Genomic DNA, 12903 nt, shown 5'->3' with positions numbered 1-12903 from the left:
AAGGCAGCAGAAACTTCTGCAGACTTAAACATCCCTGTCTGACAGCTTTGAAGAGAGTAGTGGTTCTCCCAGGACGGAGTTTGAGATCTGAGAACAGACAGGCTGCCTCCTCAAGTGGGTCCCTGACCCCCGAGTAGCCTAACTGGGGGGCACCTCCCAGTAGAAGCCGACTTACACCTCATACGGCTGGGTGCCCCTCTGTGGCAAAGCTTCCAGAGGAAGGATCAGAGAGCAACATTTGCAGTTTTGCAATATTTGCTGTTCTGCAGCCTCCACTGGTGAAACCCAGGAAAACAGGGTCTGGAGTGGAACTCCAGCAAACTCCAACAGACCTGCAGCTGATGGTCCTGACTGTTAGAAGGAAAACTAACAAACAGAAAGGACATCCACACCAAAACCCCATCTGTACGTCACCATCATCAAAGACCAAAGGTAGATAAAACCACAAAGATGGGGAGAAACCAGAGCAGAAAAGCTGAAAATTTTAAAAATCAGAGCACCTCTTCTCCTCCAAAGGAACGCAGCTCCTCACACCAGCAATGGAACAAAGCTGGATGGAGAATGACTTTAATGAGTTGAGAGAAGAAGGCTTCAGATGATCGGTAATAAAAAACTTCTCCGAGCTAAAGGAGGATGTTCGAACCCATCACAAAGAAGCTAAAAACCTTGAAAAAAGATTAGACGAATGGCTAACTAGAATAAACAGCATAGAGAAGACCTTAAATGACCTGATGGAGCTGAAAACCATGGCATGAGAACTACGTGATGCATGCACAAGCTTCAGTAGCCAATTCGATCAAGTGGAGAAAGGGTATCAGTGATTGAAGATCAAATGAATGAAATGAAGCAAGAAGAGAAGTTCAGAGAAAAAAAGAGTAAAAAGAAATGAACAAAGCCTCCAAGAAATATGAGACTATGTGAAAAGACCAAATCTACATCTGACTGGTGTACCTGAAAGTAACAGGGAGAATGGAACCAAGTTGGAAAACACTCTACAGGATATTATCCAGGAGAACTTCCCCAATCTAGCAAGGCAGGCCAACATTCAAATTCAGGAAATACAGAGAATGCCACAAAGATACTCCTCGAGAAGAGCAACTCCAAGACACATAATTGTCAGATTCACCAAAGTTGAAATGAAGGAAAAAATGTTAAGGACAGCCAGAGAGAAAGGTCAGGTTACCCACAAAGGGAAGCCCATCAGACTAGCAGCTGATCTCTCAGCAGAAACTCTACAAGCCAGAAGAGAGTGGGGGCCAATATTCAACCTTCTTAAAGAAAAGAATTTTCAACCAGAATTTTATATCCAGCCAAACTAAGCTTCATAAGTGAAGGAGAAATAAAATCCTTTACAGACAAGCAAATGCTGAGAGAGTTTGTCACCACCAGGCCTGCCTTACAAGAGCTCCTGAAGGAAGCACTAAACATGGAAAGGAACAACCGGTACCAGCCACTGCAAAATCATGCCAAATTGTAAAGACCATCAAGGCTAGGAAGAAACTGCATCAACTAATGAGCAAAATAACCAGCTAACATCATAATAACAGGATCAAATTCACATATAACAATACTAACCTTAAATGTAAATGGGCTAAATGTTCCAATTAAAAGACACAGACTGGCAAATTGGATAAAGAGTCAAGACCTATCAGTGTGCTGTATTCAGGAGACCCATCTCACGTGCAGAGACACACAGAGACTCAAAATAAAGGGATGGAGGAAGATCTACTAAGCAAATGGAAAACAAAAAAAAGCAGGGGTTGCAATCCTAGTCTCTGATAAAACAGACTTTAAACCAACAAAGATCAAAAGAGACAAAGAAGGCCATTACATAATGGTAAAGGGATCAATTCAACAAGAAGAGCCAACTATCCTAAATATATATGCATCCAATACAGGAGCACCCAGATTCATACAGCTAGTCCTTAGAGATCTGCAAAGAGACTTAGACTCCCACACAATAATAATGGGAGACTTTAACACCCCACTGTCAACATTAGACAGATCAACGAGACAGAAAGTTAACAAGGATATCCAGGAATTGAACTCAGCTCTGCACCAAGCGGACCTAATAGACATCTACAGAACTCTCCACCCCAAATCAATAGAATATACATTCTCTTCAGCACCACACCACACCTATTCCCAAATTGACCACATAGTTGGAAGTAAAGCACTCAGCAAATGTAAAAGAACAGAAATTAAAACAAACTGTCTCTCAGACCACAGTGCAATCAAACTAGAACTCAGGATTAAGAAACTCACTCAAAACCGCTCAGCTACATGGAAACTGAACAACCTGCTCCTGAATCACTACTGGATACATAACAAAATGAAGGCAGAAATAAAGATGTTCTTTGAAACCAATGAGAACAAAAACACAACATACCAGAATCCTGAGACACATTTAAAGCAGTGTGTAAAGGGAAATTTATAGCACTAAATGCCCACAAGAGAAAGCAGGAAAGATCTAAAATTGACACCCTAACATCACAATTAAAAGAACTATAGAAGCAAGAGCAAACACATTCAAAAGCTAGCAGAAGGCAAGAAATAACTAAGATCAGAGCAGAACTGAAGGAAATAGAGACACAAAAAACCCTTCAAAAAATCAATGAATCCAGGAGCTGGTTTTTTGAAAAGGTCAACAAAATTGATAGACTGCTAGCAAGACTAGTAAAGAAGAAAAGAGAGAAGAATCAAATAGACGCAATAAAAAATGACAAACGGGATATCACCACTGATCCCACAGAAATACAAACTACCATCAGAGAATACCATAAACACCTCTCCGCAAATAAACTAGAAAATCTAGAAGAAATGGATAAATTCCTCGACACATGCACTCTCCCAAGACTAAACCAGGAAGAAGTTGAATCTCTGAATAGACCAATAACAGGCTCTGAAATTGAGGCAATAATTAATAGTCTACCAACCAAAAAAAGTCCAGGACCAGATGGAGTCACAGCTGAATTCTACCAGAGGTACAAAGAGGAGCTAATACCATTCCTTCTGAACTATCCAAATCAATAGAAGAAGAGGGAATCCTCCCTAACTCATTTTTTGAGGCCAGCATCATCCTGATACCAAAGCCTGGCAGAGACACAACAAAATAAAAGAGAATTTTAGACCAATATCCCTGATGAACATCAATGCAAAAATCCTCAATAAAATACTGGCAAACTGAATCCAGCAGCACATCAAAAAGCTTATCCACCATGATCAAGTGGGCTTCATCCCTGGGATGCAAGGCTGGATCAACATACGCAAATCAATAAACATAATTCATCATATAAACGAACCAAAGACAAAAACCACATGATTATCTCAACAGATGCAGAAAAGGCCTTTAACAAAATTCAACAGCCATTCATGCTGAAACCTCTCAATAAACTAGGTATGGATGGGACGTATCTCAAATTAATAAGAGCTATTTATGACAAACCCATAGCCAATATCATACTGAATGGGCAAAAACTGGAAGCATTCCCTTTGAAAACTGGCACAAGACAGGGATGCCCTCTCTCACCACTCCTATTCAACATAGTGTTGGAAGTTCTGGCCAGGGAAATCAGGCAGAAGAAAGAAATAAAGGGTATTCAAATTGTCCCTGTTTGCAGATGACATGATTGTATATTTAGAAAACCCCATTGTCTCAACCCAAAATGTTCTTAAGCTGATAAGCAACTTCAGCAAAGTCTCAGGATACAAAATCAGTGTGCAAAAATCACAACCATTCCTATACACCAATAACAGACAAACAGAGAGCTAAATCATGAGTGAACTCCCATTCACAATTGCTTCAAAGAGAATAAAATACCTAGGAATCCAACTTACAAGGGATGTGAAGGACCTCTTCAAGGAGAACTACAAACCACTGCTCAAGGAAATAAAAGAGGACAAAAACAAATGGAAGAACATTCCATGTTCATGGATAGGAAGAATCAATATCGTGAAAATGGCCATACTGCCCAAGGTAAATTACAGATTCAATGCCTTCCCCATCAAGCTACCAATGACTTTCTTCACAGAATTGGAAAAAACTACTTTAAAGTTCATATGGAACCAAAAAAGAGCCCGCGTTGCCAAGTCAATCCTAAGCCAAAAGAACAAAGCTGGAGGCATCACACTACCTGACTTCAAACTATATTACAAGGCTACAGTAACCAAAACAGCATGGTACTGGTACCAAAACAGAAATATAGACCAATGGAACAGAACAGAGCCCTCAGAAATAATACCACACATCTACAACCATCTGATCTTTGACAAACCTGACAAAAACAAGAAATGGGGAAAGGATTCCCTATTTAATAAATGGTGCTGGGAAAACTGGCTAGCCATATGTAGAAAGCTGAAACTGGATCCCTTCCTTACACCTTATACAAAAATTAATTCAAGATGGATTAAAGACTTAAATGTTAGACCTAAAACCATAAAAACCCTAGAAGGAAACCTAGGCAATACCACTCAGGACATAAGCATGGGCAAGGACTTCATGACTAAAGCACCAAAAGCAATGGCAACAAAAGCCAAAATTGACAAATGGGATCTAATTAAACTAAAGAGCTTCTGCACAGCAAAAGAAACCACCATCAGAGTGAACAGGCAACCTACAGAATGGGAGAAAATTTTTACAATCTACCCATCTGACAAAGGGCTAATATCCAGAATCTACAAAGAACTCAAACAAATTTACAAGAAAAAATCAAACTACCCCATCAAAAACTGGGCGAAGGACATGAACAGACACTTCTCAAAAGAAGACTTTTATGCAGCCAACAGACACATGAAAAAATGCTCATCATCACTGGCCATCAGAGAAATGCAAATCAAAACTACAATGAGATACCATCTCACACCAGTTAGAATTGTGATCATTAAAAAGTCAGGAAACAACAGGTGCTGGAGAGGATGTGGAGAAATAGGAACACTTTTACACTGTTGGTGGGACTGTAAACTAGTTTAACCATTGTGGAAGACAGTGTGGTGATTCCTCAAGGATCTAGAACTAGAAATACCATTTGACCCAGCCATCCCATTACTGGGTATATACCCAAAGGATTATAAATCATGCTGCTATAAAGGCACATGCACACAAATGTTTATTGCAGCACTATTCACAATAGCAAAGACTTGGAACCAACCCAAATGTCCATCAATGATAGACTGGATTAAGAAAATGTGGCACATATACACCATGGAATACTATGCAGCCATAAAAAAGGATGAGTTCATGTCCTTTGTACGGACATGGATGAAGCTGGAAACCATCATTCTGAGCAAACTGTTGCAAGCACAGAAAACCAAACACCACATGTTCTCATTCATAGGTGGGAATTGAACAATGAGAACACTTGGACACTGGGTAGGGAACATCACGCACCGGGGCCTGTCGTGGGCTGGAGGGAGGGGGGAGGGATAGCATTAGCAGATATACCTAATGTAGATGACGAGTTAATGGGTGCAGCACACCAACACGGCACATGTATACATATGTAACAAACCTGCATGTTGTGCACATGTACCCTAGAACTTAAAGTATAATAAAATAAAAATAAAATAAAGAACTATAGGCACCATATCATGGGTGCAGTCCTATTTCAGGAATTTGCAAGAATGATTTTGACTAGAGAGTTTTGCCTCACTCACTAGTTCCCACATAATATGTGACCATGCTGCTTTTGCAGTGGTGATATTCAAAATAATGAACAGCTGAAGCTGCACAGGTACTGAGCAGGGGCGTGGCTGGAGCAGATCCTAGAGGGTCTGTGAAGTGTCCTGCCTGACCTCATAGTTGCTGGATCATGGGGAAGCCCACAGAGACTGGGGAAGCACCAGAGTGCATGGGTGAGGGGGAATCCACCATTTATCAATGAATACGGAATTATTTCAATATTTTATTAACTAACATGGCTATCCTGGTTATATACGGGTTGAATACCAGCTCTGAGTACAGAAAGACCCATAGAGAGCTCTGTACAGGCAAGCATTGTTATTTATCATTGTTAAAAAAGCTGAGGACACAGCATGCTCAAATGCTAAGCTGATCCCACAACTCCCCAGCTCATAGCCCCCAAAGGCTCCTTTACAAGAGGGCCATGCATGTCATCTGAATGCCCCTCCTGGAATCTCTATGCCCCCAGGGCGCCTCTGTTTGCACATTCATGCTCCACAAACCGCACTCACCTGGGTGCCCTTGACATTAGCGTTGGACTCCCACATGCCAGCGTTCTGCCTGAACATCACTACCAGGCCGATGTGCTGATATCGAGGTGCCCCCAGAACCAGGCTTTGCACCCGGTTCCGCAAGATGATAGCGGCAGCATAACCTGAAGGTGGGGGTCTGAGAGGTGAAGTGCATTCCCTGCCCCCTCCTCCACCTTGCAGACCCACCCCTTGAGTAGGGGCACTGGGGCAGCCCCACGCTTGCTGTGTTGGGGTAACTGATGCCTACGCTATATTTCTCTTTATGAACATAATTATAATTTAATTTAGAAGTTTCTGGCCGGGTGCGGTGGCTCACACCTATAATCCCAGCACTTTGAGAGTCTGAGGCAGGCGGATCACCTGAGGTCAGGAGTTCCAGACCAGCCTGGCCAACATGGTGAAACCCAGTCTCTACTAAAAATACAAAAAAAGACCGGGCACAGTGGCTCACGCCTGTAATTCCAGCACTTTGGGAGGCCGAGGCAGGTGGATCACCTGAGGTTGGGAGTTCGCGACCAGCCTGACCGACATGGAGAAATCCCATCTCTACTAAAAATACAAAATTAGCCGGGCGTGGTGGCACATGCCTGTAATTCCAGCTACTCAGGAGGCTGAGGGAGGAGAATCACTTGAACCTGGGAGGCGGAAGTTGTGGCGAGCCAAGATCACGCCATTGCACTCCAGCCTGGGCAACAAGAGTGAAACCCCATTTCAAAAAAAAAAAAAATTAGCCAGGGGTGGTGGTGCATTCTTGTAATACCAGCTACTCGGGAGGCTGAGGTAGGAGAATCACTTGAGCGCAGGAGGCAGATGTTGTAGTGAGCCGAGTGCCATTGCACTACAGCCTGGGCGACAAGAAAGTAACTCCACCTCAAAAAAAAAATTGAAGTTTCTGTCTTTAAAGCTATCCCAAGAGCCTCATAACTGGTGTCCCATACATATGTATCCCATTCATTCAAGACCCAGACATCTATGCTAGTTGACTTATGTCAAATCCTGACCCCTTCTTAGAGTAATTCTTGCCCTCCCCACTTACCCAAGTAAGCATCATTCATGTCTGAATCCACTCTGGTCATGTTGATGAAGGTGCTTTTCTCCTTTGATGTATATAGAAAGGCTCCACCAGCCCAGTCATAGCTCCCCACAGTGCTCAGCAAGGGGCCATTCTGGGAAAGATGTAGAACAGGGTTGATGAGGAAGGAAGAAGGGACCACCGCTGCCCCTCACAGAGCTACTTCCCAAGTACCTATCACAGAGAAGAGTCCCCAAACCCCCACATCTCTCCTATCTCTTCTTGCTACCCCTGCCCCACCCCTGCAATTTAATGAAGGGCCACTTACAGAGGTGATGGCAGCGCTGAAGCCTTCCTGAGACATCTCATGCTCAAAGGAGCTGCTACTTCCTGTCTGAGTACCTGTGAAGAGGAGAAGTTTCTACATTAAAGAAAGCAGAAGGTCGGGCATGGTGGTTCACGCCTGTAATCCCAACATTTTGGGAGCCTGAGATGGGCAGATCACTTGAGGTCAGGAGTTAGAGACCAGTCTGGCGAACATGGTGAAACCCCGTCTCTACCAAAAATACAAAAATTAGCTGGGCGTGGTGGTATGTGCCTGTAATCCCAGCTACTCGGGAGGCTGAGGCAGGAGAATCACTTGAACCTGGGAGGCAGAGGTTGCGGTGAGCCAAGATCACACCACTGCACTCCAGCCTGGGCAATACAGCGAGACTCAGTCTCAAAAAAAAAAGAAAAAGAAAAGAAAAGAAAGCAGAAGAACCTAGAACAGGTACTGAAAACCCAAATGCTCTGGTGGCCACAGACAAAGGAGACTCCGACGGGATCTGTGTCAAGCTGGACAGCATACGTCCCTCTTAGAAGGGTGGCAGCCATTCACCTCCAGCCACTTCCTGCCAAGTGGGAATGCGGTCTTCAAGGTCTTCAAGGTGTCTAATCTTCCAGCTTTTCAAGATAAGCCATAAACCCAGACTGTATATGAAATCCCCCAATTTCTAAATTCCTTTTATTCAACAAACATTTATTGAGCACCTTCTGAGTACCAGGCACTATTCTAGGCAATTGGGATACAACAGAGAACCAAACAGACTACTGCTGGCAACACATCCAATTTTTGTTAAAATACTGGGTGGGATTTGACTCCCCCATACTCCAATTTACCAGCCTATAGCCAAGATTTGCAAAATTACAGGTAAAAGTATGGATTCTTTGACTTCAAAGGAATTGACCAAGTGAGGCTGGGAGTGGGAGCTGAAGGAAGTGGAGAGAGTTGATGCTGGGGGATACCAAGGGTTAGGAAGGTCTGGATTCTAGAGGGGACTATGTGTTCTGGGGTGGGGGGCTGCCTCTGGAGCTGCTCTGGGAACACAGATGACTGACTCACCCTCGATCGCAAAGATCTTCTCCCGAAGCTGGTTCTGAATGGTCTTCAGAGCCTCGAAGTTATTCACCCGGAACACGTGATCACGAGCCGGCTTGGATGCGATGGTATTAAGCTCTTGGCGGGATTTCTCACTGCGGAAGGCATCTCCCACCTGTTACCAAGGAACAGAGGCCAAATCATGGTCTGAGGCTAGCAGTATCACCTGGCAAAGACAATTCTGCAGGAAACTGGTCTGAACCATTATTTATCAAGTGAGGAAATGCATCAGAAGGTCCCTAGGACAGGGTTGCCAGGTATAGTTGGGCAGGTCGTACACTGCACAAGGCACTGTGCCAAGGAAGTAAGTTGGGGCAGAAACCCAGCTGCTGATCCATCTGCTGTGCCACATCTCCTGGTATGGAGCTGACCTCCCCCTAGAGGAAGGGGAGCCTTTTTCTTTATATGAAAGTATGTCCTACGTGCCAAGGCATGTATCCATGGTGATATCGCTTTCTGTGTCATGCAGGTGCTGTAGTAGTTTGATTACACTGATGATCCTGACTCCTTGCCTCTTCCTGTATCCAAGCCCTTTCCCCCGGCGCTCTGCTCTGCCCTCCTGCTCTTGGTGGAGTCATTTGCCCCCTTCATTGCCTCTGGGCTCAGGCATGAGTCTTGCTTTAGCCCATTGTATACAGAGCACCCTTGACATAACTGACTCCATCTTAGAAAAAGTCTCCATTCTATATTTCACAGGGTGCTTTGCCAACAAGGATAAGGTTGTTTTAAACAAATTTTTAAAATAGGCCAGGTGCAGTGACTCATGCCTATAATCCCACACTTTGGAAGGCCAAGGTGGGTGGATCACTTGAGGTCAGGAGTTCAAGACCAACCTGGCCAACATGGTGAAACCCCGTCTCTACTAACAACAGAAAAAAAAAAAATTAGCCAGGCATGGTGGTGCATGCCTGTAGTCCCAGCTACTCAGGAGGCTGAGGCCCAAGAACTGCTTGAACTCGGGAAGTGGAGATTGCAGTGAGCCAAGATCATGCCACTGCACTCCAGCCTGAGCGATAGAGCAAGACTCAGTCTCAAAATAAATAAATAAATAAATAAATAAATAAATAAATAAATAAACAAATAAATAAATAAAATGACAAATAAAGACTACATCCAACCAGATAAGGATGCAAACAAGCACATGCTTCTCTGTCTGTTCTCACCAGACAGCTCTGTGACTAGAAGAGATCAGGCCTTCAGCAGCTCAAAGCAGCCGTTGGAACTCACACCTCGCAGTCGCTCATGATGAGAGCCTGGCATTTGCTGCCGAGGGCTCCGCTGCATCAGAGACTCTGCCTTGCAGGACTAATGGGACCAGGACCCTTGGGCCCAGACCAGGAGTCCTTTTCATTCATCCTTTCTCCTCTTTCTTTTTCTTCTGATGTTAAATGTTACTTTGTTTGCTGTGGAATGTTTAACCTATAACTTTTATATATTGATTAAGTATACTATTATATATGGTTTGCAATATTGACTGACTTGTGGGTGGCTTGAGCCAGAGTGTCTGAGGGAACAGGATGCACTAAGGAGAACTGCCTCCTTGGGAATTCCATGCAGCTCGTGGCATTTGTGATTGAAATAGCATCAACGAAAGTTGTTGTGGAAAGACACAAACCTGCATGGACCTGGTTATCGCTAACCTTGCACCGCTCATGACATCCATTGATGTTATCAAACATGATGCAGAGGCATGAAAAAGCACTTGCAACATCTCCACTGTTCTCTTGCTCTCCTGCCTTCACCATGAGGACATACCCAGGCTAGCCCTGGAGAATGAGAGCCAGGTTGCCAAAGGGCCAAGTCACCCCAGTGGTTCCACCCAAGGCCATCTGGTCCAGCAGATGACATAGCTGGCAACCCTCAGAAACAGAGAGAGCTTGGCCAAGATCAGCAGAGCAGCCTGCCAACCTGCAGCTAATGACAGTGAGGAAGGCCATTGAGACCAGAACTCTTGGCCGGCTGACCCACGGGCTTACTTATTATTTTAAGCTGCTGAATTTTGGGATAGTTTATTACACAGCATTGATGTGGCAACAGATAGCTGATACGGTGTATATGAGCTAGCATTAGCTCTCATGTCACTTTGATTTTAATAATATTTGCAAATTGAAGGGAGGATGGATCCACATAGAAACCCTACACAGAAGCATCACCCTGAGAGCTGCATTCCATACCCCAATGACGTAGCGAATGACTCCCTCTCTGTCTGCCTCAGGGATGACATCCTCATATCCCAAGGGATCGCCAAACTTTTCTCCATCTGTGATGACAACTAGGATCTTAAAGGCATTCTTTCGGGCTCCGTGGGTGATGTTAAACAGCTCTCGTCTGTGCAGGAAACAGGAGGGACAAAGTCAAATGCAAGTAGATGACACGCTATTTTTTTTTTTTTTTAAGAAATAGACACTCACTCTGTTATCCAGGCTGGAGTGCAGAGACACAATCATAGCTCACTGCAGACTTGAACTCCTGGGCTCAAGTGATTCTCCTGCCTCAGCCTCCTGAGTAGCTGGGACTACAGGCATGTACCACCACACTTGGTTTATTTTTTTATCTCTTTAGAGATAGAGTCTCACTATGTTGTCAATTGGTCTCGAACTCCTGGCCTCAAGTGATCCTCCCACCTCGGCCTCCTAAAGTGCTGACATTGCTGGTGTGAGCCCCTGCACCTAGCCAGAGATGCTATTAGCATCAGAAAGGAAATGTCAGCAGAGTCCCAGACACAGATACAGCTAGGCGAGGTCTCGGAGGGGCTCCATCTCCCCTGAGACTTAGCACTGAGACACAACTGCCCCGAGACCTGGAAAAGCAGCAGGGAAGGGAAAGGAAGCCTTCACGGTTTTTGTTTTTATACTTTCGCATAATTTGGGTTTTTTAACTGAGTATTATTACTTTTGAATTTTAAAAATATATATATTTATGGCTGACACCTGTAATCCCAGCACTATGGGAAGCTGAGTCGGGTGAATCACCTGAGGTCAGGAGTTCAAGACCAGCCAGGTCAACATGGTGAAACCCTGTCTCTACTAAAAATACAAAAATCAGCTGATGGTGGTGGACGGCGCATGTAATCCTAGCTACTCAGGAGGCTGAGGCAGGAGAATTGCTTGAACCCGGGAGGTGGAGGTTGCAGTGAGCCGAGATCAGGCCACTGCACTCCAGCCTGGGTGACAGAGTGAGACTCCGTCTCAAAAAATAAATAAATACATATATATATATAAACTTAATTGGCCTTCAGGAAACCTCTCCCAGAGCACTGCACCAGCTCCCCAGCCCCTCTAGGACTCTCCAGTGCTTCTTGTACTTCTGTTCCAACCCCATCCTTGCCTCTACACACACCTCAAAATCAGAGTGAACTTCCCAAAATGAGACATGGCGATATCTCACCACGGGCTGTAAAGCTGCCTTTGGTCCCCTGGCCTGAGCTGATCTTTGTAGCTTCCCTCCAGACACCTTTCCCTCACTTCCCCACTCCACTCCCACCTTTCACTCACGACTTGTCCTTTGACGAACACACCACACACAGCCTCCCCACCTCTGCCGGTGGGGAAGCATCCTCTACCACCCCTGTCTGAACGGTTCCCTTCATCCATCAAAGCCCAGCTAAGTGTCTCCTCCTCCCTCCATCCTAAGTGAAAAGGGGAAGCTTACACCACTTTGCGGATGCCTGTGGCCGTGTGTGTCCGCCCCAACAGCTGCACTATTGGCTTCACCAGTGATCTCGGGTTAGGGTTTTTCTGGAACTCTTTGAAGGTAAAGTGAATCCGAAATTCTTCAGAGTACTGCATCAAAGAGAACTGCGGAGGGGGCAGCTGGTGTGATGCTGGAGAAGGTGCCCCCACCCCTCAGACATCTCCCAGCAAGCGCCACAAAGATCTTAAACACTCCAGTCTCCAAATTCCTCCTCTGTGCTGCCCCTAATCCCCTGCCTCACCAGGACAGAGAGCTGCCAGCAACTCCCATCTCTCCTCAATACTAGAACACGGCCAGCGGCCGGGAGGAGTGGCTCACACCTGTAATCCCAGCACTTTGGGAAGCCGAGGTGGGTGGATCACCTGAGGTCAGGAGTTCGAGACTAGCCTGGCCAAAATGGTGAAACCCCGTCTCTACTAAAAATACAAAAACTAGCCGGGCATGGTGGCATGTGCCTGTGATCCCCGCTACTCGGGAGGCTGAGGCAAGAGAATTGCTTGAACCCGGGAGGCGGAGGTTGCAGTGAGCCGAGATCATGCCACTGCACTCCAGCCTGAGTGAAAGAGTG

General features: G+C 45.1%; 1 protein-coding gene across 1 annotated transcript in view; it reads right to left on the bottom strand.

The window, feature by feature from the left end:
* ITGAM (integrin subunit alpha M) overlaps window positions 1-12903 on the bottom strand; it is a 78162-nt gene that overhangs the window by 53533 nt on the left and 11726 nt on the right. The window contains exons 7-12 of the mRNA XM_024233586.2: window positions 12294-12439; window positions 10817-10970; window positions 8607-8757; window positions 7551-7624; window positions 7247-7376; window positions 6190-6332 (exon numbers count right to left, since the gene is read on the bottom strand). Coding sequence (XP_024089354.1) covers window positions 6190-6332; window positions 7247-7376; window positions 7551-7624; window positions 8607-8757; window positions 10817-10970; window positions 12294-12439 — 798 coding nt within the window. The remainder of the gene's footprint in view (window positions 1-6189; window positions 6333-7246; window positions 7377-7550; window positions 7625-8606; window positions 8758-10816; window positions 10971-12293; window positions 12440-12903) is intronic.

The sequence above is a fragment of the Pongo abelii genome, chromosome 18 (genome assembly GCF_028885655.2).
Source record: "Pongo abelii isolate AG06213 chromosome 18, NHGRI_mPonAbe1-v2.0_pri, whole genome shotgun sequence".
NCBI lineage: Eukaryota > Metazoa > Chordata > Mammalia > Primates > Hominidae > Pongo > Pongo abelii.
This window is presented reverse-complemented; position numbering and strand designations above follow the sequence as displayed.